We start from the raw sequence: 23,923 nt of genomic DNA on the forward strand, positions 1-23,923 counted from the left end.
GCAATTCTATCTACCTAATGAACTTCTTTAATCAACAGAAGCTTATAAAAAGTGGAGAACGAAATAGTCTTCTCTATCATATAAGTAAACACATTTTGGTAACTTTGGACCAAATTAATATATTCATTTTTTGGAGGGGGGAGGCTGGTTTTGTTTAAAGATTCAGGCTTCTTCCATAACCAAACTTTTAAACAGGCGGTTTGCACAAGGCCCTCTTATGAGGATGGTGACACTTTTTAAGCGTCTCCTCAAGCAGAAGGGTGCAGAACGGCTGAGACCGAGAGGGGCAGTGCGACAATGCTAGTGGGTAAAAAGACAAACTGCTAAGCTAAAAACTGCAAGTCTGGAAATATCTTTAGTTTTCTTTCATGAAAAAATAAAGACATTTAATTTTGAGTAAAGGAGACACTGGGATTTAAAAATTATACAACATGACTTACAGAATAAGCTTTAAAGGGCAAACACAGTCCAAGTTCTGGAGGAGAGGGAGTTACTATATGATATACAGGCTGCCATTTCTCTGGAATTGTATTATTAAAAATACAATTTTAGAAATCCACATAATTATCTTGGGCACAAAAAACTACCCTCAGTGGTCAAACACTATATGTAAAATGCAAGTGTCACTGCTACAGCAAGCCTGTATTTTAGATATTATACATTTATATCTGCTGAGTAAATTATCCGAGTCATGTCTTATTTTATCATGTCAACTAAAACCAACTTAATGTGTTTATATTAAAAATTTTAAGACAATAGCTCATCTAGAAATTCCACAGCTATGAATTTATCCAACAGATTTTCTAGAAAGACACCAAAATACATACATACAAAACTATCCATTACCCTATTGTTCAAAATAGGTAAAAATGAGAAATAATCTAAATGTCAATCAACATACGACAATTTAAATAATTTATGAACTAGCAATACAACGGAATTCTTTGTATTCTCTAAGTGCTAATAATGTAAATATCCAAGATGTCAAACCAATCATTGTGTATTTTTATGAATACTAACAGAAATACGTACATATACGAGTATATTTTTTTAATGCTCACCCAAAGATATGCCTACTGGTTTAGAGAGAGAGGAAGGGGAGAGAGAGTAACTGTAAGAAATCCATGTGAGAGAGAAATAGTGATCAGTTGCCTCATGTATGTTCCCTGACTGGGCGAGGATCGAACTTGGCAATCTTTTGGTAGAAGGGCAATGCTCCAACCAACTGAGCCACCCAACCAGGGCCTTACTGAATATTTCTAAGTGGCAGACACTTTTTTTAAGTTCTGGTGATGTAATTGGGAACATGTCAAAAATCCCAACCCTTCTGGAGGTAAGTAACCGAGGAAAACAAACCAGACAGATGTATTCATCTAGAAATATGTGCCATGGAGGAAAGTAAGTATGACGGGCAGAGAGGGAAGGATGATGTTTGTGCACGTGCACACACTGTAGGTTAGGGAAAGCCCACCCGATAAAGTGACATATGAGCAGAAAAGAAGTGAGAAAGAGCTGTATAAGTATCTGGGGAGCAAGCACTAAGCTTAGAGGGAAGAGCAGGCGCAGAGGGGCCTGGAGCAGGAGAATGCTTAAGCAGAGAGGCACATTTGGGCCAACGTGCCTGGGGCAGACAGCGACCAGAATAGAGAGGGAGGGATGAGGTCAGAAGGTGTGTCGGTTATGCCAGGACTTAGCCCCTTGATGAGGCAGACCAGAGGGTAAATACAAATCTATTGCATTCGAGGAGAGTTTACTTTGACTTTTGGTTTTAATGTACTGACACAGTTGAAAACTATGAACCTGAGCTTCCAAAACTATTATAATCATGTTCCACTACTTATCTTAGGCATTAACCTTAAAAAAAAAAAAAAAGCCATTTTGGTATAAAAAGTATTATGTGCTTGTGAAAAGTTAAAAACCCTGCAGAAAGGCCTGAAGTGCATACAAGTTCTCCTTCACTTGTATGCCCCAGATATATATTCAATAAGTATTTACTGAATGACTAGTTGAACACAGTACATAAAAGTAACAATTCAGGGATGCATGGACAGTGACTCTGTGCAGCAGCAAGTAGATCCCCTTATCCTCTTAAAGCACATTAGCTATCTCTTGCTTGTACTGGGCTTTACATGATGTCACCTATCTTAATTGTTCATTATTATCCCAAGGAAATTGACTTGGGCCTGAAAACAGTTATCTTGGACAAACTATTATGGCATTCAGAGGAACTTTAGCTATTTTTTATGCATTTGGATGGGCTGAATGTTTTTAGAAACTGCTGCTAAGACCTGGGAAGGATCCAAATAAATAAAATACTAGGGAAAATGTATGGCAGACTGCAAAGCAGCAACTTACTCTGTTCTTACCTTTTATTTCTGACCTGCTGGCCCCCATTCAAGGCTAAATGTGAGATGTAGACCCAGCAGGGAAAGGCCCCTTTGTCTCCATCAGCACCTTCCATCTGCAGACAAAAGCTTAAGCCCAGCGTTTGCACCTAAGCTCACCTAGGGAGCACAAACAAGGTTAAGCCATGACTGGAATCCCTAAGCAAGGGTTCACAGTTTGTCAGAAACAATAAAATACTCATTTATCTGAGAAGAAATGTTTATCTAGTTTACACTTACTGAATACACAAAGCAACAAGACCTAAAACCACTGAAGTCACAAAAGGCCAGAGGTCTCATCTGTAGTCTTGAAATTTCATTGTCTCTTGATAAATATATTATCTGCTTTTCTCATTCCTTAACAGCCATGGCCATACACCACTATTCTGCACTAGCTTACGCTCTATTAATCCTCATTAGCTTGTACTACGTACCAACAATGAAATATTGAGAGATAACTGGTCTTCCATTTCATTTTACTAGAACAAGGGGGAGAATTTTTCACTGGGGAAAAGTTCTCAATAAACTGAATGGTGCATCACAGTTAATTTCCAGATCTTTATTATGGACAATAGGCCACGAAGCAGAAATGCTTTCATTTACGCGGGCAACTAATTCACTGTTCCTCTAAGCACGTGGTCACTGAATGACCTAAGAACTCGATCGCAGCAGAGCACCAAACATTTCTGGGTGATCCTAAATCCACAAGGAGAGCGAGCCACAGACACGGGGTGCCGTGAACTTACCCAGAGAGTTACAGCCTGGTGTAGGACACTTCATATTAAAATTGTAGCTTCATGGAAGCGACGGCGCTTCGGGCGATGAGAGAGGTCACTGCCTGAGTCCTTCAGGGACATGTCCTTGGCGATGCTCTCGTCATGAGACACGTTGGGGCTGGAGATGTCTATGTCAGACTCAGAAGAAGGTGCATTTCCAGTTGGAGTTCGAGGTGGAGACTCATCATGATCAGCTGTATTTTTTGTTTCTAAAGTAAAAACAATTGGGAAAACTTGTGAACAGTGTTTAGCTAGCAGTTTACTATTCAGCAGAGTTTACGGGCTTCCAAATCCTCTACGATTTGACCAGTAACTTTGAGCCATTTATCTCTTACAAAGGCTAACTGGAAAATGAAGAAAAAAGAACACTTCTTTTTGGGCAACTTTAAATTCTGACTAAAATTGAATTTGTGGGTTACCTAATACTTTCACTTATCTGTGTTCCTCCTAAGCCCCCAATCATGGCCAATCAAAAGTGGATGGAAAATAAATTTTTAAAAACATTACCACACACTCTCTCTCCAGGAGATACACAGGATGGAAGACAAAGAAAAATGTTTGTCTCTCTGGGTAACACTAACAGACCCGGTGTGAAAGTGTGAATAGACCTGACCCCTGAGTGGGATACCTAACAACCCAGACTCAAAATAAGGGCTCGCATACCAAACGCCTGCAGGGGCTGAGCAAGGCCAAACCGAGAGATAATCGTCCATCTGGAGGGACAACTACCAGCTATTCCTGGGTGAATGGCCATCTGAGATGCCCAGAGCTTTCTGTTTTGTAAAGAAACTAGTAACTCAGGTTTTCATATAAAATTTCTGTATTTTCAAATATTGGCAACTTTTTTTTTTAAAGTAAATACTGTGCAAGCAAACCAACCAACCAGGCTGGCCAGGCTAGAAGCTCGCCGGTCTGTAACCTCTGCTCTCAGGCCTCTGATTAGGGGCTGGTGAATCCAACCTCAACAGCTTACCACCCCCATTACTGAAGGACACCTCTTCTCAGAAATTCAGAGATAAATGGACTGACAATCGTGCTGTAAGAACCTCTGGTCCATCAACATGGGATGGACCATATGATTTCACTTATATGTGGATTCTAAATAACAAATAAACAAAACAGAACAGACTCCTAGATACAGAGAACAACTGAAGGTTACCAGACGGAAGGGGCACTGGGGAGCTGGGTGGAAAGGTGATGAGCTTGAGACGTACAGATTGGTAGTTACAAAACAGATCATGGGGATGTAGAGTACAGCACAGGGAATATAGCCAATGACATTTTAATAACTATGCATGGTACAGGGGGGTACGAGAATTATCAGGAGAATCACCCTGTAAATTATATAACTGTCTACCACTATGCTGTATGCCTGAACTTATTTTTTTTTAAAGATTTTATTTATTTACTTTTAGGGAGGGAAGGGAGGGGGAGAGAGAGAGAGAGAGAGAGGGAGAGAGAGAGAGAAACAGAGAGAGACATTAATTTGCGGTTTGCTGGGGGTTATGGCCTGCACCCAGAATGTACCCTGGCTGGGAAGCGAACCTGGGAACACTTTGGTTCCCAGCCCGCGCTCAATCCACTGAGCTACACCAGCCAGGGCTTGCCTGAACTTATTAATAAAATCTCTTCAAATGTCAAGTGTAAATGAAAAAAAAATTAAATTAATTCTTTTAAAGAAAATCTGGTCCATGCTTTCTTCATCTGTAGGTAAGAGGTGCCCAGTCCCTTCTGCCTGCTGCCGATCCAATCTAATAGATCCAGCTCTTCAGAATCTCACGAACACTCCAGTACCAAACTGTCCTAAGCATGACATCAGAAAGCAATTGGGCAAACAGCATGCACCTAGCTGAAACTTGTCAGTATCGGGCATCTACCTGCAGTGGCCTGAAGCCTTCCTTATGAAGAAATTGACCACATCCTCCCTATATTGGGTCCAAATTATCCCACGCCCACTCACCTCTATCTGAAAAGTCAATCACTTGCTCAGTCTCTGAGCCAGAAGAACGCGTCTGCCGAAGGGGGTACTTTTTCGGAGTCACCGGGGTCGGCTGCTGCTGACTACGGGTCACTCTCCTGGTAGAATAAACAGGCTCCTCGGCGCCAAAAGACTGCAAATTTCGAACAGGGCTGGAATCTGAAAAGATAATACAATAATTAAAGAAAAAAAAGGAACTCTGTTGTATTTCCTATCCATATGATTTATTAGCATATAGGCTCTCCTTCTTCCTATTTCACAAAATCCAACAAATCTTTAAAATAACTACTTTAGTAAATAAAACTTAGCAGCAGAGCCTAGATCAGGCAAAGAGATGAAATGTCACGAAGAATTAGTAGTTTAGGTTCTGGAATCAAGGCTGAAAAAGATTCAACTCCACTCTACCATACCAACTAGCTGTGGCAACTCAGGCAAGCTTAATCTCTCTAAGCCTGCTCCCTCATCCTTAAAAAAGGGAAAACACTAGAAGCACATTCTTCAGTTTGTTGTGAGGAGTGAGATAATGCATGTAAAGGATTTAACATGATGCCTGGTACACAGATCTAGTGCTTTATAAATAAGAGTTGCATCCTCTCTTCCCTTACTCTAAGCCAACATAAAACTAATATTCTATTATTAAAGGTATAACAATATACAAACATTTCCTTTCTTTAGGAATCTTTTTTCTTCCTGATTACCCTCTCTGATACCCTGAAGCAAAATCATAATAGATTCATAAAGACTTATGCAATAATACAACTTTTACAATTCTTTTGGACTGCAAAACCTGTTCTGAAGCACCTAGCAGCTTTTCTACATCTCCGGACTGATGACACTTATAAAAGGGATAAAGGAAATTCAAAGCTAAAATTAAAGCATATTTTGAACAGAAAACTGAAATTCTCAAACTTTTGTGTAAGTTAGCACACAGGGTATGAGATTGCATACCCCCGAGGGGCTACACTTACAATGCAGTCTACTTTTCGCTGTAGAGAAGGCTGCCTAACATAGACTACACTGTGAATGGTGTCCCTAGCAGCTGTGCAACTCTGTGGCCACAGGCTATATAACTAGAAAGAGATTCAGAGCTCATGTACTTCCTAGCTGTTTTGAATATTTAAAACTTTTAGCCCTGGCTGGCGTAGCTCAGTGGATTGAGCATGGGCCTGTGAAGCAAAGGGTCACCAGTTTGATTCCCAGTTGGGGCACATGCCTGGGTTGCAGGCCAGGTCCCCAGTAGAGGACATATAAGAGGCAACCACACATCGATGTTTCTCTCCCTCGCTTTCTCCCTCCCCTCCCTTTTCTAGAAATAAATAAATGAAATCTTTAAAAACAAAATAAATAATAAAAAGCTTTCAGGTGTCCAGGGTATGACCAATTACACCTTCTAAGCACATTATGACCTTTCCTTTGAATACACTGTTCCTTCTACCTATAATAACATTTCCCCATTTTTCAACGTGTCAATTTCTACTAGATCCTTTAAAATTTCCATCTGGGAGTCCTGCCTTCATCTGGCTGCCCCATTTCTTGGCTTCCACAGTAACCCACGCAAACCTCTCTCTGAGTCCTTACCTCAATGCATTACAATGGACCAGTTCACATTATCTGCATCTCACACTAAACTGAGCAGTCCTTGAAGACATCACTGAGTTTTCTATCATGCATTCTAGTTCATGGCATCGTACCTGAATTAACAGTAGCCACTTATCAATATCCCCACTGTGCTAAAAACAAAACTTAAAAATTGAGAAATCAAGAGACAACAGCTATAATCCAGCTGAAATAGTAAATTCAAAAATAAAGTTAGGAACAGGTGTTAGGAGAATATGCCCACTGTCTTGCTTGAAAAACTAATGTCTTCTCTAACGTTCATATAGCAGTAACCAAATCAGCACTATTTAAGTGCTCAAAGTATATTATATTTTCCCCCCTTAATGTAATGATCATCAGCTTTCTTATTAACTGACCCTCCTTCCTCCCCAGAGAATCCCAGAGCACAGCCATAAGGGATCAGAGGTGCCTTCCAAATCTTAAGCCCAGATAGCTAATGCTCTAGACAAAAAAAAGTTTAACAACTGCAATTGTTAAACTTTTAACACAGAAATTCTCTATTCTTTACTAAACACAGCAAATTCTTGGTATTTACAACTCTATAATTGAATCAACTGTTTGTAACTGTTAACTGCATATCTGACTATATACAGAAATTAAACATGGTTTTAGAAGTATCGGGTCCCATCAATAACAAGTTCAAGGGACTATTTTAAGTCCCTAATCTACACCATTCTAACAGAAAGTGAAATCGTAAATTCCCATTTCACTGACAGGAAAAACTGTAATTCTAAAAGTTAAACCAACAGTCCCCAACCTTTTTGGCATCAGGGACAAGTTTTGTGGAAGACAATTTTTCCATGGACCAGGGTTTAGGGGGTATGGGTTTCGGCTGGATGATTCAAGGTATTACATTTAAGCTCACCTCTGCTGTGTGGCCGGGTTCCTAACAGGCCCGGACTGGTGGTACTGGTCTGAGACCCAGAGGTTGGGGACCTGAGCTAAATGACTCAAGACATACATGTGCTACACATTCATTATACCAGACAAAATTCTTTTGGGCCTAAAAACTAGAGAGCATCCCCAAAGGAACCATTTTTGAAGACCCGATGCTTGTGTTGTCATTTACCCTGCATCTCACCAGGTTCTAGCATCTATATCAAGCCTTGGGACCAGTTTCCACATTAACACAATAATGTGACGACCAGACAGCTGGTTGTGAGGTGTGGTCAGGAAGATAGAAGCCTTTTACCTTGGGAACTCTGGCTCAGCCGGGCTGAGGAGCGGGTGATCCGGGCAGATCGCCGGGATTGTGCCATCGCTCTCTGACACTGTCTTGTGTGTTCCAGATCTGTAGAAAAAATCGGAATCTTCGGTTCCATCTGAACTACTGCCTGCATTCCTCTGTAACACCATAGATCCAGACATTAGCACAGAAAACATTACTCCGTGGGTCTGTATTAACACTGGAAATAAAAACAAACCACAATGCTGAAACACAAAGTTCAAACCTAAAAAGGATTCCACAGCTAATTTCTCTTATTTTGAACATTTAAAAGGAACACCTACAAATAACATACCTTTATTAAATAAATGAAGAAAGAACCCTGGCTGGTGTGGCTCAGTGGATTGAGCGCTGGCCTGTGAAACATAGAGTCGCTGGTTCGATTCCTGGCCGAGGCACATGCCTGGTTTCTGGGTCAGGTCCCCAGTAGGGGGTGCGCAAGAGGCAATCGCACACTGATGTTTCCCTCTCCCTCTCTTTCTCCCTCCCTTCCCCTCTCTAAAAATAAATAAACAAAATCTTTAAAAAGTAAATGAAAAAAATTATTCCTCCTGTATTAAGACTATTTCTAAAACAAGCCCATTGGAAGTCAGTATCACAAACTGGAAATAAAAGTACCCAACTCAAAATGACCTGGCTGACATAACCATGCACTTACAGAAAGTCCAAGGGAGTGAGAAAACTGTTACTGCCTGACCCCATTTAACCTTAGGGTAGCTTTCTTCAAAGTCTCTATGAACAGCTACCACACTTTAAAAAGCCATACACTAATTCAAAACATCATGGTCCATAACTCTGATTCCAAAATAACTTAAGCAGAAAAAAGAGTCAAATTCTTCTTTCTTATGTTATCTACCTTTGAAGCTTCTCCACATGAATGCTAAAAGGGCTTTAAAAAAAAGTAACTTGCACAAGAAGACTTGTAAGAATTCATGAACAAAGGATTTTTATCATCTTTTCAATTAATAATTATTTGTCAGTTATTAGCTTCCTAGGGCATGTTTAGCCATAAGGATAACTTTTATCAGTTAAGTATTAACACTATACATCCTTTACTAAACCAGAAAGGGAAGAGCATTTGCAAAACAAAACAAACCACACACACACACACACACACACACACAATACAAAGCCCCACACTACAAGTCCCCTAATCTAATCTTTATTCAAAACCCTTAGAGATCCTGGCTGGAGTGGCTCAGTGGATTGAGTGCCTGCCTTCGAACTGGAATGTCACAGGTTTGATTCCCAGGTCAGGGAGCATGCCTGGGTTGCAGGTCAGGCCCCCAGCTGGGGGCATGCCCGAGGCAACCAAATGGATGTTTCTCTCACACATCCCTCTTTTGTTTCCTTCCTTCTCCCTCTAAAAAAATAAGTAAATAAAATCTTTAAAAACTCTTAGGGCCAGTTGTGTTTAGAAATCACAATTTCATCGGTTTTAAGAAAGGGAATACTTTCAATAATAACACCCCATAATCAAACACATTAATATTTCTGCAGCAAAATACATAAATACACTAAAGAAGACACACAAAAACTATAAGTAGCCTCAGGACAGTTTAGAACTGGCTTTGCCACCAAATAAGTTACCAAAAAACAAAAACAAAAACAAAAACCTTACTTTTTCAAGAGCTCTTTGTATTGGGGGAGACTGTGGGCCTATTCCAAAGCACCAATACTATCCCAGCATTTCCTAAGCCTTAAAATAAACAACTACCAAAGGTCATTTTTAGAGGATATTAAAAATGTAAATATTTTATTTGAGAGCCTCTGTGAAGAGAAAGACATCTGTAGAAATGAGCAAGAATACCACCCAACCTTCCAAATAGTTCAAGGGTGATCTGTTTAGAATGAGCACAGGACCCCAGAATCATAAAAATCTGTAAGATGAAAGGGGGTGGGTAGGAATTAAAGGTCATCTCGTCTAGTTACACAGATATTTCAACCCCTCATCACCTGACCATCCCTTCCTGGCCTGACCTCTCCTCTGGCTTTCGCCAAGTCTCCTCCCCATTTGCCCCAGAGCAGACTTACTTGCTCCCTCACTTCTGTCCCATAACACCCTGTACATATACTTCTAAGTAGAGAATTTACTAGGTCCTACAGTTACTTATATGTCTGTCCCACCCCCTCTTCGCACTGTGATTTCTTTAAGCCAGGGTTATGTCTAATTAATTTTGAATCCCCAGCAATCAGCACACTGCAAGTAGTTAACAAAAATTTGTTACATCAGATTTGTTCTGTAATGCTGGCTTTGCCATTGCCTAATTGAGTGTCTTGGGGCTCTCCTTTAGGCCTCTGTTCAGCTGTAAAAAGAAGGGGTGGGATGTCCCAAGGTGGTCTCCCTAAGTCCCATTAATTCTATAAAGTTTTTGACTTTATGAACTCCATTTTCTAGGCACAGTCCTAGTTGGCAAAAAAAAAAAAAAAAAAATTACTGCTTGAATGCAATTGGCCATAGCGAGATCCCTTGGGAATGAGCAGTGGACTCCTCCCACGCAGGCCCCTGCTTTGTTGTGTCCCCCCGCCTGGAAAGGAAGGATGCTCCGAAACCCCGCCTCTCCACTTATCAGCATCACCAGCCGGAAGGGTGGGGATTTGTGACACCCAATCGCGGTCTGCTAAGCCGCACCGCCCCCCTCAACGGGACAGACTGCCAAGCTCAGCCAATCAAAAGAGAAGGGATCGTTCTCCACAGCCAGTCCGAGAGCTTAGGGCCCGGCCCAGACACCTCCCCCCGTATGCTGGGAGGTAACCGTTGGGCACAAATGATTGGCGGTGACACCAGCCAATTAATATGCTCCTAGCCGTTTCAGCGACCAATTAACAAAAAGAACGCCTCCGAGCCAGGCAAGCAGAGGGCGGGAATAGTTACAGGCTGAGGCCGAGGCCAGGTTCGGGCCCACATTTTTCTGTTGGGTATGAACTTAACAGAGGGTTGCCGAGCTAGATTTGGGGGAGCGGAAATTTGGAACTCAGGGGCTGTGAGACGTGACCAACTGCGTCACACTGCTCAATCGACCGTCCCTAGACACCCGCCATCCCTCCGATCCCGTTTTTCTCACCTTCCTTCGCGGCATTGCCGGCGGCTGCGGCCCGACAGTCCCAATTCGGGCAGCGGCAGCAGCAGCGACAGGAACGGTGGCTCCGGAGGGCTCCGTGGCGGCCTCTGTAGCAGTTCCAAACCTGCGGACGATCCCAAGTGCTTCTTGCTTTACAGCGTCTACAACCTTCTGCGCAGGCGCCGCGGGCTGAGGCGCTTTTTCCTTCACTTCCGGCTGGGGCTTGCGTCACTTTGACGTTGCGGTTCAGATGGGGTGCTGGGCGGTTGGCTCCTGGTGAGGCTAGTGAGCGCCATTTTGGAATTGGGCACGAAGTACAAAGAGGCGCCAGCCATTTTTACTTCGGGGAATGGCACCCTTTGTGGGCGTGAGTAGCCATCCTTATTTGGGGCAGAAACCTGACAGTTGAAGTTAACGGTTCTCATCTTTACCTTGGGCAAAATTTCCCTTCCCAGTCGTTTTAATTTCTGAAGTCGAGAAAGGAAATCCCCAGAATTCATCAGGTTGTTGATATTTAACCCCTTCATTGCCTAATTGGCTAAAGAACGTTTACGTCCATCATAGAAACTCAAAGTTGAGAAGGGATACTTGGCACAAAATAACTATTTTCAGAGCCACCCCGTGTCTCAAAGTGGTGGGAATGGAGGTTTGTAAAAGGAACGAAAGGGTAGCGTCCATAATCAGGAAGTTTTTTGTAGGGGAGACATTGTCCTTGCCCTCAGCGAACGGCAAATTGAGTTAGTCATTCCTGTCGCCGAAGGCTGAACCATTCTCCAGACGCTGCACTTTTAAAGAATTCCCAATTTAGCTTTGTGGTGAGCGCGCACCTCCTTCCCCCAGTCTGTATGGGTTTGAGAGGCCTGGGTAGCCCGTGGGAACGGGAGGTTGGGTGTCGTATCAGAATCGGAGAAGCAATGAACCCCATTTTAGCCCAAGTGACCCCTGGAAATCAGATGCTTGAGCCAGGAGTTGGGGGAGGGAAGAAGAGGAAGGAACATTTTTAGTGAAACTGGAGCTAAAAAAAGACATGGATATTTAAATAATAATAGGGCTTGCTTTGAGAGGGTCAAGGACGAAGTTGATTAAGGATATAAGGCTGGAAGAAGAGCCGTAAGAAAAGGCTGGGAAGTGGAGAGCAGGCGTGGAGGATTTAAACTCTGGAGGAAAAGCCTTGAGAGGACCAAAGCTTGGCCATGAACGACTGGGTGGGCTCCAGGCAAGCTCGGTCATTAATTTAGGATCGTGGACCCCAGTTTCACCTGAGGCCAACTAAAGTGGAGATTTCCCGCAGGTGCAGAACTAAAGAACAAAGCAAAGGAAGGTAAACATCTGATTGATGTGCTCAACAGAGGACTCAAGAGTTCAAATTCCAGACCCTTAGCCAGCTCTCTCCTTGGGGATGTCCTGGGCTGGCATTAAGACAGGCATTTTTTAGTATTTAATATTTAGATTTTAGTGTTTAGTATAAGTACCTTTGAATAACCTACTTAGGTTGAACTGCACATAAAAACTTATTTGGCAGGGCTCAAGATTCTTCTTCCAGTATACCGCTAGCACTTAAGCATTTAATTTCCCACTGTTACTGCTATTTTGCACTTAACTGGTGTGTTTCTGAGGTCACTCTTGGATGTCTGGCCCCCGGACTAGTGGTCAGGAGCTCTTATGTTAAGAACATAGCTCGTTTCTTTCGTACAATCTGTAGAAGTGCCGAGACCATGCTCTACCCACAGCAAATGGTTGCTAGTCAATCAGAATGTGTTTACTGTTTTCTAGTCACTGAATGTATAGATGGTGAAATTAGTATTTTAAAATAAGGTCTAATCATGCTTAACCACCCATCATACCAATAACAGCATTACAAATGTTCAACATTAGTTAACACTGCAGCTAACATTAAAAGTGTTACTGTTTCATTTAGACATGATTCTTGTCCTTGGAAAGTGTACAGTCAGGTGGGAAGATGGGGAAAAAAAAAACACCAATAGGAAAGAAATAAAATCCTAAAGAAAATGTGTGTTTAAGATGAAAGTAGAACATCCTGGAAGCTTTTTTCTTTCTCTCTTTTTTTTTTTTGAATCAAACATAATGTTTACTGCGAGTGTCATTTTCGTCCATCACCTCTCAAAGGAGGAACTGATGTTGGTTTCAGAGCCCCTGACTAGTTGCCCCCGTGTCCAACCTCATCCACCGGGCTTCACAGAGGTAGCTCTGCTGTTACCCTTGCCTCGGTACATCTGCCAGCCTTCTTTAACATTTACTTTCTTCAGAAAGTAATGTTAGTCTTTCCTGATTTAGTATTTCTGAGGTTGTAGGGTACAGAGATACGTTATTTTGCATTTACTGGTATATTTATACTTTTCTTTATACAATTCAGTAGCTATTCTGTTCCCCTTCTTCCCAAACAATAGGTGCATAGAACTCCTATTTATTTTATTCATCAGCTCTACCACTTTCTACCTGGTGGGGATGAATTTTAGCTCTACCACTTTCTACCTGTGTTGCTCTTGGGCAAGTTTTAAAATTTATCTGTGCCTCAGTTTTCTCATCCGTGAAACAGAGACATTAATAGCCACCTCCCAGGGTAACTGTCATAAGGGTCAAAGGAGATGATTGTCCCAAAGCACTTAGCACAGTCCCGTGTCTGAGGAAGAGCTCAGTAAATGATCGTTACTGACATTCATGTTAATGCCAGTCACCTTAGTCGTGTCTGTAACACCTCTGTGTTTGTGAATATATCTTGACGTGGTCTCGGTGGTTGGTTGTTCTTGTCGGTTCAACCACTTCCTCACTTCACCTCAAGAGACACAATGATTACCCAGGCACCGTATACCAGGCACTCAGTGACACCGATATGGACAAAACACTGTGTTTCCCCAAGCCAGGAAGCTCATTGTCCCAAATTACTATATTAATGGGAAAGTAGACGGATGAGCAAAGCTCAGGAGTGGTACAAAGGAGGAAGGAGAGTGTTGGGAGGGTTTAGGAAAGGATTTGTAAAAGAGGTGAAATAAAAGTGGAATCTCATAGGACAAATAATTTTGCTAGTGGACAAGAATAGGGCTGTCCATGCAAAGGGAACAGCATGTGCAAAAGTGCAGAGGTGTGAAGCAGCATTGCATGTGGGGTGACTAACGGCACGATGGAGCCAGGGGTGGTTGTCTAAAAGAAAAGGCAGGAATGGTTTTGGGAACCTGTTCATGCAGAGCCTTGAGCACCCTGCTAAGGACCTGAACTAGAGGTGATGGGAGATTCCTGAGGGACTTTAAGCAGGAGAGTCCCATGATCAGATCTGCATTTTAAAGGTCTCTCTGGAAGCTGTGAGGGGACCTGAGCAGAGTGGCAGGGAGACCCGAGGCAGTGAGACCAGTAACAACACTGCTGTCGTAACCTTACCCAGAATTGAGCAGGGCAGGGGGAGTGAAGGCAATCTTTCGGGTATGTCCCTGTTCATTTTCTTTCTTTTAACTGTATCTTGTCTCCTCAGCCACATTTGTGAACTTTCTAAAAGATCCTTCAATTTCCTTTAAAATGCTCCCCTTGCCAGTAAAATGATAGGTACCAGATTTCAAATACAAAGTGTAGTTGTTCATTGTTTGCTTCAAAGGCTTGAGAGCTCCTGGAGGTTGGGAGCCTTGCCTGGCTGGCCACACTGTCTCCAGCTCCTCCCTTGCTGGCTGGCATCTAAAAGGGCTCTGTAAATGGGGTGGCCACTGCCAGGTGTTGGCTCGGTTAGGGAAGACTTGCACAGAACCAGCCACCCTCTCTCCTCCGAGCCTCTTTTTTGACCAGTGATGTGCCTAGGAGGGGTCAGGAGCAGTAGTTTCCTCTGTGTGCAGATAACTGTCCTATAAGCGGGGGAAGTGCACCTTGACCTTTTTAAGACAATGTGAGTAGAGCCAGGCCAATCTCCTAACTTCTGAGTACAAATACTGGCCTAGTCTTTATCCCTTTGGGAAAATCTCAGCGGTTGCTGATGTCACCATAATTCACATTAAAATATTTTCTCTTTAAAGCTGCTTTAAAAATAGAGTCAGCACAGCCACTAATGGCCCTTTCTTTTTCACTCCTGCTGGAGATGGCCCGGAACCTCTCTTACCTTCTTGGACACTTGTTAATTTGGTTCTTGTATCACCCTTACCCCCCACCCACTCCCAGCCTCACCCCGGGGGAAGGTGTTGGACGGATCCCAGCAGGCTCAGGCACAACTCCCCGCCTCGCAGCTGGGGTTATAAATAGCCACCAAAATTAAACAGTCAAATAACCACATTTTGAGAACTGCTTTAAAAAAAAATTACTCTGTTCCTGACTCAGTAGCAGCTCTCCTCCTCATGCCCTTCATCCCCCGTCCCCTTCCTCCACTTATCTGCCTCCCTCCCCCAATCCGAGCTCCCTAGGGTCAACCCGAGCACAAAGCTGTGCTGTGATGAAGACGTCTGTTCCCATATCTGACAGGGCCAAAGCCCTTCAGGGCTGTAGTTATAGTTACATGATGTTGTTATGGCAGCAGAGGCCTCGGGGCAACATATGTTCCTGGGTGGTAATTGGGTTTGCTTTCACAGACTGTCTCTCCCTGGGTTCTTCACTCCCAAATTCACTTATCAGGAAGACCAGGGAATTGCCGTTATGGATGGGCCTTCATTTTTTAATTCCAGCAAAACTAAATTCCCCTTTATTCCCCAGGATGGAATGTACCCGGTCGTCATGGGTTGAGACTTTCTGGACTTCATGCATTTTCATTTATTCATTCAACAAATATTTGGTGAGCATTTGATAAGCGCTAGGCATTGGGCCGAGAGCTGGCAGACACGGCCCTTCCCCTCCTAGAACTGACCGTTTAGGACAAAGAGTGATGGGAGGGGGCTGCGGGAGTATGACTCTCACCTGCCCCAACCCCCTCCACCTTTTCAAATAGCGTTAGCCAGTGTAATAACACTACGTAAATTTTTGAGAAAATAAAAGACATTCTTAATCTCACCAGTGTCACAAAGCTTTTTGTGTTTTTTTACATATTGCCTTTCAATTTTTCCTGTGCATGTTTTATTACATGTGCATGCTTTTGTATGGATACATTCATTTTTTACATTAAATTTCATATTTCTTACACATTCTCAGTGTTTCCCATGTTTCTCTATTAGTCTGCATAATTGTAATCACTGTGTGACATTACCTTGTGGTCCTGTGGCACGTGGGCTCTTGTTCTGGGAGGGGTTGTTGAGGGTCTCTTATGTCAGATAAAGCCGCAGTGAGTACTTACATACACCTGTAGCGCCCTCTCGCTTTTATTTCTGCCCCTTACATACTGCTTGCGTTCTCTCCCCGGAGACTTGCCCACATTGTGTCACCTCCACTGTGTACGGGTGCCCATTTTAAGACAGTGTTCCCAGAACTGTTACCACTTAATAAAACCTTGCAGTTTTAGTAGAAGTGAAAACTGTCTCAGATGTGCTTTTGACTTAGTTTCTAGTTAGGGTAAACTTCAATCTTCCGTGTATTTATTTACTAGTTTTGTTGACCCTCTTCTGTGAAATCCTATCATTACTGATTTCTCAAACTGGTGTCTTGATGATTTTAAGTTTCAATGAGAGATAGCTAGAGAGAGATACACATTTTATCTGAGCCACATTCAGTTACAGAGTCTGTTATGAAGAAGGCAGAACATTTGCTTCGTGATTATTTCTCTAGTATTTCCTCCTCACTTTCACTCTGGCTTTCCAGGTACCTGTAGTGGCAAACTCTCCATCAGGGGTGCACCCTGTGCTGACAAACAGAATGAGATGATGAACAGAATGAGTAGATGGCATGGATGACACGGTGAGGAGGCAGGCTGTATCTGACCTCAGAAGGAGCTGAGGGGCCACTTTAAAAGCTGTAGTCACTCTTGCCCACTACAGAAACCTTAACTATGGTTCTATAGACACTTTTTTTCCCCTGGGAAGAACTGAGTCCCAGAAAAAAAAAAAAAAAAAACCCAAACCAGCCAACTTTAGCAAGATGAAAAATGATCCTGCATTCTGCCATTTATAAACTGTGGGTCCTTTTATTTGTTGAGAGATACTTTCCCAGGAATGGGGCCTAGGAACAAGTCCCTCTGTGTCATTTAAAATGCTAACCCAGCTTCTCTTGTAACTAAAGGTGCCCAGATGTGAAGCAGCTGGCCAAGGTGAGGGGTGTGAGCAATAAGTAGGAAAAAACATTTCTTAGTTTTGCTCTAACCAACTGAGTTTACTAACTTCAACCCAGCCTCAGGGGTTAAGAATGATTTTCTTATCTGGAAATTACTTGAGGATGAGTAAGCATCTGGTCATTTTCTTACCTGCCTGGCCTTGCCAGTAGATGTCACTACACCAAACCAATCCTCCAAAGACAGAGCTAAGAAGCAAAGAGAGGGCGTCAGGGAAGGTGAGTCCAGCCATTATGACCCTCTTCTCCCATGGCTTCCATTAATGACTGGAAATCTATCAAGGGTGTGTAAATAGATATCATTCCAGGCAGCACAGAAGTCTGAGCTCAGCAGGCCAAGACCCCAGGTCCTGGGCAGAGTCACAGTTCTTATCCAAGGGCCTTTCCCCAGGTTGGGTGGGGAGCCCAGCTGCTATAGGAAGGGCAGCAGGGTGAGCAGACCATTTAGATGGGGGCACATATGATAGAGTTATCTAGGAACAAGAGCCATAGTTTTGGGCTTGTTCCAAATGTCACTGTGCAGCTGATACCTTAGGCAAAGCACTCCACCCACCCTCCACCCTAACCCCTCTGTCCACACTGGCAGGAGCCAGCCCTCGCCTGAGGGCCGCCAGGCTGGGGCTTGCTCATCAGTTTGGGGCCTCCCCAGTGCCAGCCAGACGTGGCCACACCATGCCAGGACACTGGTGAAGTTTCTAGCAGTTCAGACCATTGTTATTCTCCTTCAAGAGAAGCACAAGCAGCATTAGTAATCTGGGACAGACGGCCATTGTTGGCTCTTCTGTCAAGACTTTCATTCCCTGTGCTTCTGTAGGACAAGGACTGAAACCCACACGGGGCCTGCAGTGCCCTGCAGGGCCTGTCCTCTGGCAGCCCTCCACCCACCCCGCGCAACCTCATCCTCTGTGCTGCAGGCTGATTGGCCTTCCCACGGTTCCTGAGGAGCGCCCCGGTTCCTGCCCCTGCAGGATCTCCGCACACACTCTCTACTTGGCCTGGAATGCTCTCTGCTCTGCCTGGAATGCTCTTTCTCTGCATTCTTTTTCTCCTAGGTCTACTAATCCTCCAGATCTCAGGTCAAATGTCATTTCCCCAGGGAATGCTTTCCTACAGCTTCCAGACTAGATAAGCCTCTTGTTTCTACATTTCTATAGTGCCCTGTACTTTTCTTCACAACACTTTCCTCAGTTTGTAGTTAGACACTTGAATTCCTTACCTTCTGCCCCGCTGAACACAGACCCCAGACTACAGGTTTCATGAGGGCGATGCCATTGATCGTCAGCACCTAGCACAGCGAGTGCATGGCGCTTAGTAGGCACTCAGTAACCACTGGGTGTACAAAACAATGGCAAATGAATAAATAAGTTAGAAAACAGAGCCTTACTCTTGCTCACATCTTCATGTAGCATCTGTGTGTGAAGTATAGAACTTAATCCTGGCCACTGAGCTCCCAAGGCAGACATACAGGAGTCCAGAGAAAAAGCTAAATCCGTCAAGGGAAAAGTGGTGTTACCAAACAAGACAAAATTTAAAAGATTGTGGAAAGATGGAGGCTGAGGGATATGGTCCTTGCACAGGAAAATAAAAGGGGATCGATGAAAATGTGCTAATTAAATCCCAAAAGGTCAGCATGAAGGAAAATCTTGAAAAGCAGACTGTGGGCTACCCAGAGAAGAGACCATGTGGTATTCATCTCCATGTCCCCCGGCATCTAGTGTGATGCCTGGCACATGGTAGGAGCTCAAGACATGCCGTGGAGCTATTTTGTTGCCGAAGCTTAAAGGAGGTTGGCTGCTTCTGGGGATAAGTAGTATGTCATTATTCACTTGGGAAACACCAGAGGCAAAAAAAAAAAAAAAGGTATGAATAGGGTCAAGAAGGGTTCCTTTACATGTATAGACAATAGCTATACAATAGGCTGTTTCAGGGGCATTAGGGCTATTCAAGGCCCTTCGCTTGACCTTTTCCAGATCATCCTTATGAAGGGCGGTTACCTCACACTCTCACAAAATACATCTTATTTTGACCAGCAAGGCCCAAATTCTAAACTATGTTAAAGGGCTGGTCCCACCCCACCTCACATTGTCACCTCCTCCAGTGTCCTCCAGTCCCTTGGGCGCTTGCCCTGTTGGTCCTTTGGGCCTATTCTGCTCTGGTTTTCATCAGAAAAGGAACAATCCCAGAAAGTGGTGCCCTTCAATCTGAAGTAAAAATGGCTGCATCTCTCAGGGCAACCAGAGCCCGGGCCTGGTATTCCTGAGCCCACAGCGGGGAGGCCATTAGCCTCAGGCCCGAGAAACCCTGCAACCAGCACCCCTGGCATTTAGCCTTCCATCCCTGGCACTTAACCCCCTGGCCCCTTAAGCAGGGACATTTCAAATAGTTTTTCTTGGAGCCATGGAGGGTTCAAAAGAATTCTTGTATATTAAAAAAATAAATCCTCTAAAAACAGCCATTGAGCTTCTCAACCTCACTTATTCCTTCCCTGTCCCAGCAGTATGGGGCTTAAAGAAAAGGATAAGGATTTGGGTGTATATTTATTCACCTCATTCCTGCAAGGTCTGCTGGTCTCATCCTAGAGAGTATCAGAATCTTGGGTCCCAGGAGAGGTGAGGGCTGTGTCTTGTCCCAAAGCCGGAGCCTGAAGGCACAGACTTGATCAAGAAAATACTTTTGACTCTTGTCAATGGTATGCTAATAAATGCGTCATGGAAACAAGTCCCAGGGCCTTCCCCTCTCAGGCTTCCCTTCCTCTCCTTCCAGCAGCCTATAAATCACTGAGTATTAAATATTGTCTAGAGGACCTTCCTGCCCCCACCTCTACTCTGGGGCTCCCCGCCAGGCAGAAGACTGCAAACTAAGCAGGGAGAAAAGAGAGAATGGACGGCAGGCAGGGGTGCCCATCATTTATCAACCAAACACAGCGGTCAGTCGCTCTTTCCAGCAGGACGCTGGCAGGCTGGGCAGGCAGTGCAGCCAGAGCTTTCTGGCAGCGGAGAGCAGGGGCCAGCGAAGAGCTCCCTTTACTTGGCTGCCCCCTCCCAGGGGTGGGGGGACAAAGTCAAAGGGTGAGTCCCTTCATTTTCTAATTTTCAGAATTAAACACACTTTCAGTTCTGGATAGATTCTTATCTCTTTGCCACCCTCTTCTGCCAAGCCTTACCTAGGGCCTCCTCTTGTAGCTTCTCTTTTGACCCCCCGAAGAGCTTTCTCACTTTACCTGGCACACTACAGAAGTTTCTTAAGAGCCTCAGCCCCAGAGCTCTGGCAGCCTTTCTTAAAGGGCAGCACCACCCTTCTGCACCCTTTAATCTTCTCTGGTTTCTCCTTAATGGAAATCCCCCAACTTCCCCATCTCTCTCTCTCTCTCTCTCTCTCTCTCTCTCCCTCTCCCTGTCCCTCTCCCTGTCCCTCTCCCTCTCTTCTCCAGAGATAGGAAGCTCAGAGAAAGGGAATGGATTTGTTCCTAGGGTAGCTGGTCCACTGAAGAGGAGACATGCTTTTGCCAGGAAATTAAAAAAGTTTGCCTCACACACGAGGAACAGCTGGAACCTGCCAGACTCACCTACATGATTTCTGAGCACTGCTTCCCTGCAACGTAAACAAAGTTAGAGTTCCAGAGAGTTTAGGACTGGGGGAATGACAGTGTGACCAGTAGGCAGAGGAGTGGGCTATAGCATGACTGGGTTGGCCTGTATTTCTATCTCTGATCTTCAACCTCTGGGTGAGGAGTGGACCTCTAAGTCTGTAGGCCCCTCACCTAATCCACTGAGCAGCCCCTCCACTCGCAGTTGTAGTTATACACAGTAGAGGTGAAAGCAGGTCACCTCGAGCTGTATAATCTTCAACAGGTTTCCTAACCATTCCGAGCCTCAGTTTCCTTGCCTGTGGAATGGGGATGATTATACCTACTGTATAGTGTGTACTAACTGTGACTGAGGATTAAATGAGATGATGCGTGCAAGTTGCTTTTCCTACAGTAAGTGCCCAGTAAATAAATGTTTCCTTCTATGCTGTGTGGCAGGGGCAAATGGCCTGTAGTATCCCGGCTGTATTAAGATTTCTTCCTGGGGCCCTGATATTTCTGTCTCTACAGGTAGTAGAGGCCACTTGGACATTCTGAGGAATGCAGATCCTCTACTGATTCAGGGCTCCCAGGATTTCTAGTCTGTTTGGAGAAGAATTCAGTACTGGGTGTACAGAGCCAAGAACTTGTTAGGGTTGGTATCTAAGCCCTGGCTCGACATTCTGGGCAAACGCCCAGGAGGTCAGAGAGTTGGATGGAGCTGCTGGGTGGGACTTGCAGGGAAGGTGCCAACCTGTGTGATGGTAACAGAGTGGCATGGAAGCAGCAAGCCCAAGCTGCTTCCTACCCCAGCAGAATGCCGTCCACTTTGTACAATACCAGGCTTTTGCCCAAGTTAAATGGAAACAAGGGTCGCAGAGGCCACTGGCGGAATGTACTGGAACATTCCAGGCTCTTCCGCTGCACAACAACACTATTCCTTGAGGCTTTGAGCCATCAGGGGCTTCCAGGATTGGGTACAAGGTCCTCACCTTCCAAAAGGCACAGGAGGAGAAACCCCCTGATTTTAAAAGGGTAATGTTCTGTGTGCTACCGAGTTACTCGGGAGAAATGTCAATCCAGCCCTTGGGGACTTTTCATTAGGTAGAGAGACTTGGCTGCCAAGGCCATGTGGTTGAGCCAGAGCCATTTTGAAGAATAGGTACAGGATATCCACAGGAAAAACCAGGAATAGACACTCAGTTCAGTCAGGGTTGAAGCGTTGGATGGGAGGTAACCAGGCTTCAATCTTTCCAGTAGGAACGAACTTACAGTGAAGCTAATGAAACTTAAGTGTCAGAAGAACCTCTCACTTGCTCAGAGGCCTTGTACCTAATTCTATAATTTTTTTTTACTCTTTAACTTAAAGAGGAACCCCAAATGACATAACTATTAGACCTCACAAAACCTTAAGCCTTCCCTGTTTTCGGTCTCCAGGGCTTTGGCCTCTGCCTCTGGGAGCGATCAGAAACACTAGTTGGAGAAACAGTCAAATACAACACTTAACCAGCGCTGACTTCACATTGCCGGGTGCACTGGCTTGCACTAGTTGCTGACAAGAAACACCAGAACAAATGGGTCTCGTTGCTCAGAACTGAGAAAAAAGGGCAAACGGTTATAAAATGATTTACACAGAAATGACAAAGCTGCCCATAAGCTAGTGCTTGTCAATACTGGGCTACGAACTGAACGCCTGAGTCCTTAGGGAATCACGAGTGTCTCACGCGGTCGGTTGAGGACTGTTTGGAGGGAGTGGAGTCTGCTTGGAAGTTGAAGCAGGTGGTGAAGAAGATGGAGTTGCAGGGAGGAGGGAAATTCGTAAACTGAGGCACAGAAAATAAAACTGAGGAAGAACCTGTGGTGGTATTTTACACTTATCTATTATTACAAAAGCCCTTTAGAGAGAATATTTTTGGCTCTGAAAATAGCTTTGGAGCCTATGTCCTGGATCTAAAGGAAATCAGACTGTAGACGAACTTTCAAATCACTTGTCCCTTTGGTTATATTTATGATATTTTTGAACTGGAGCAATACTTGATGTCTGATTTGGTGCATGGCGTGAGGGGAAGGGAGAGGGACTGGAATCAGATGGAGGGTATTTAGACGATTGTGGCTTATTTGCCTCAGGGATAATTGGATGTTTGAGGCTGACCTGAAGAAGGTAAGTGGGAACAAGGGTGGAGAAGAGGGGAGTCCAAAGATGGCTGAGACCAAGGGGCCTTTTGGTTTATACGCAGTCTACTGGGAGTGTATGTGAACCGGCATCTCCTCTCCAAAGACTTTGATCTCCGAGTGGGCCTGGGAAAGCTGGGATGGGGGATGCAAACTGTTCCCACCGAGGCACTGCTCTACAAGCCAGATGGTTCCCTGGTGTGCCCATAACTACATGATGCAGCAGAACTCCAGTTTACTTTAACAAATACTTTGTGAAGCGCCGTTTGCATGCTGGTCACAGTGTGCTAAGTGCAGTAACTAGAGTGATGCCCAAGACACACCTGTTCTCCCCAGGAAACACATACAGGGTCCAGCAGAAGTGTGGCCTGCTTGAGTGTGGTTGGTAGGGTGATAATATGGGTGTAATAATGTGTGGTTTTAATTTGAACATTTCACCTAAAAGGCCATATGGTGTGGTTGAATGTGATAGCGTTATGTTACAGAATTGCATGCTTATGATTTTGTAATAAAAGATTTCATAATAAAAAAGGGGGGGTTGTTATTTGTGCCAGACCCTGTAGTTTAGAGAGGAGAACAGTTTAAAAAAAAAATGCCAGTCTGGTGTTTCATAGGCCAAAGACCCAAATCTTACATCTTGCGTGGTGACCTTTTAGGGATATCATGAAGGTAAGTATATTTGTTTCCTGAGACATTCCCTTAGAACAGGGTGTCAAACTCATTTTAACCGGGGGTCACACCAGCCTCACGGTTGCCTTTAAAGGGCCGAAATAATTTTAGGGCTGTATAAATGTTAAGGAGTTGAGATTACATTCGGCCCTTTGAAGGCAACTTTGAGGCTGATGTGGCCCCCGGTGAAAATGAATTTGACACCTCCGCCTTAAAAGATTAGCACACACCATAGATCTCGCATTCATAAACATATCTAAATCAAATTTTGTAAACTTACTGATGAGATATAAAC

At 44.1% G+C, this 23,923-nt stretch overlaps 1 protein-coding gene and 1 long non-coding RNA gene across 2 annotated transcripts in view; both read right to left on the reverse strand.

Annotated features, from left to right (window-relative positions):
* The window catches only part of KAT7 (lysine acetyltransferase 7), a 32,303-nt gene extending 21,066 nt beyond the window's left edge, over positions 1-11,237 (reverse strand). Inside the window, 6 exon segments of the mRNA XM_028519894.2 lie at positions 3,131-3,178; positions 3,181-3,369; positions 5,121-5,297; positions 7,948-8,056; positions 8,058-8,099; positions 11,046-11,237. Of these exon segments, the coding sequence (XP_028375695.1) occupies positions 3,131-3,178; positions 3,181-3,369; positions 5,121-5,297; positions 7,948-8,056; positions 8,058-8,099; positions 11,046-11,060 (580 nt within the window). The 5' untranslated portion in view covers positions 11,061-11,237.
* Positions 11,238-18,233: 6,996 nt separating this feature from the next.
* Positions 18,234-20,582, reverse strand: LOC118502210. Its single transcript, XR_004904912.1, has 3 exons — positions 20,386-20,582; positions 19,768-19,863; positions 18,234-19,416 (listed from the first exon to the last, which is right to left on the reverse strand). It is a non-coding gene; the product is annotated as an uncharacterized LOC118502210 (long non-coding RNA).
* Between the last annotated feature and the right edge of the window lie 3,341 nt (positions 20,583-23,923).

This window comes from Phyllostomus discolor, chromosome 8, assembly GCF_004126475.2.
Source record: "Phyllostomus discolor isolate MPI-MPIP mPhyDis1 chromosome 8, mPhyDis1.pri.v3, whole genome shotgun sequence".
Classification (NCBI taxonomy): Eukaryota; Metazoa; Chordata; class Mammalia; order Chiroptera; family Phyllostomidae; genus Phyllostomus; species Phyllostomus discolor.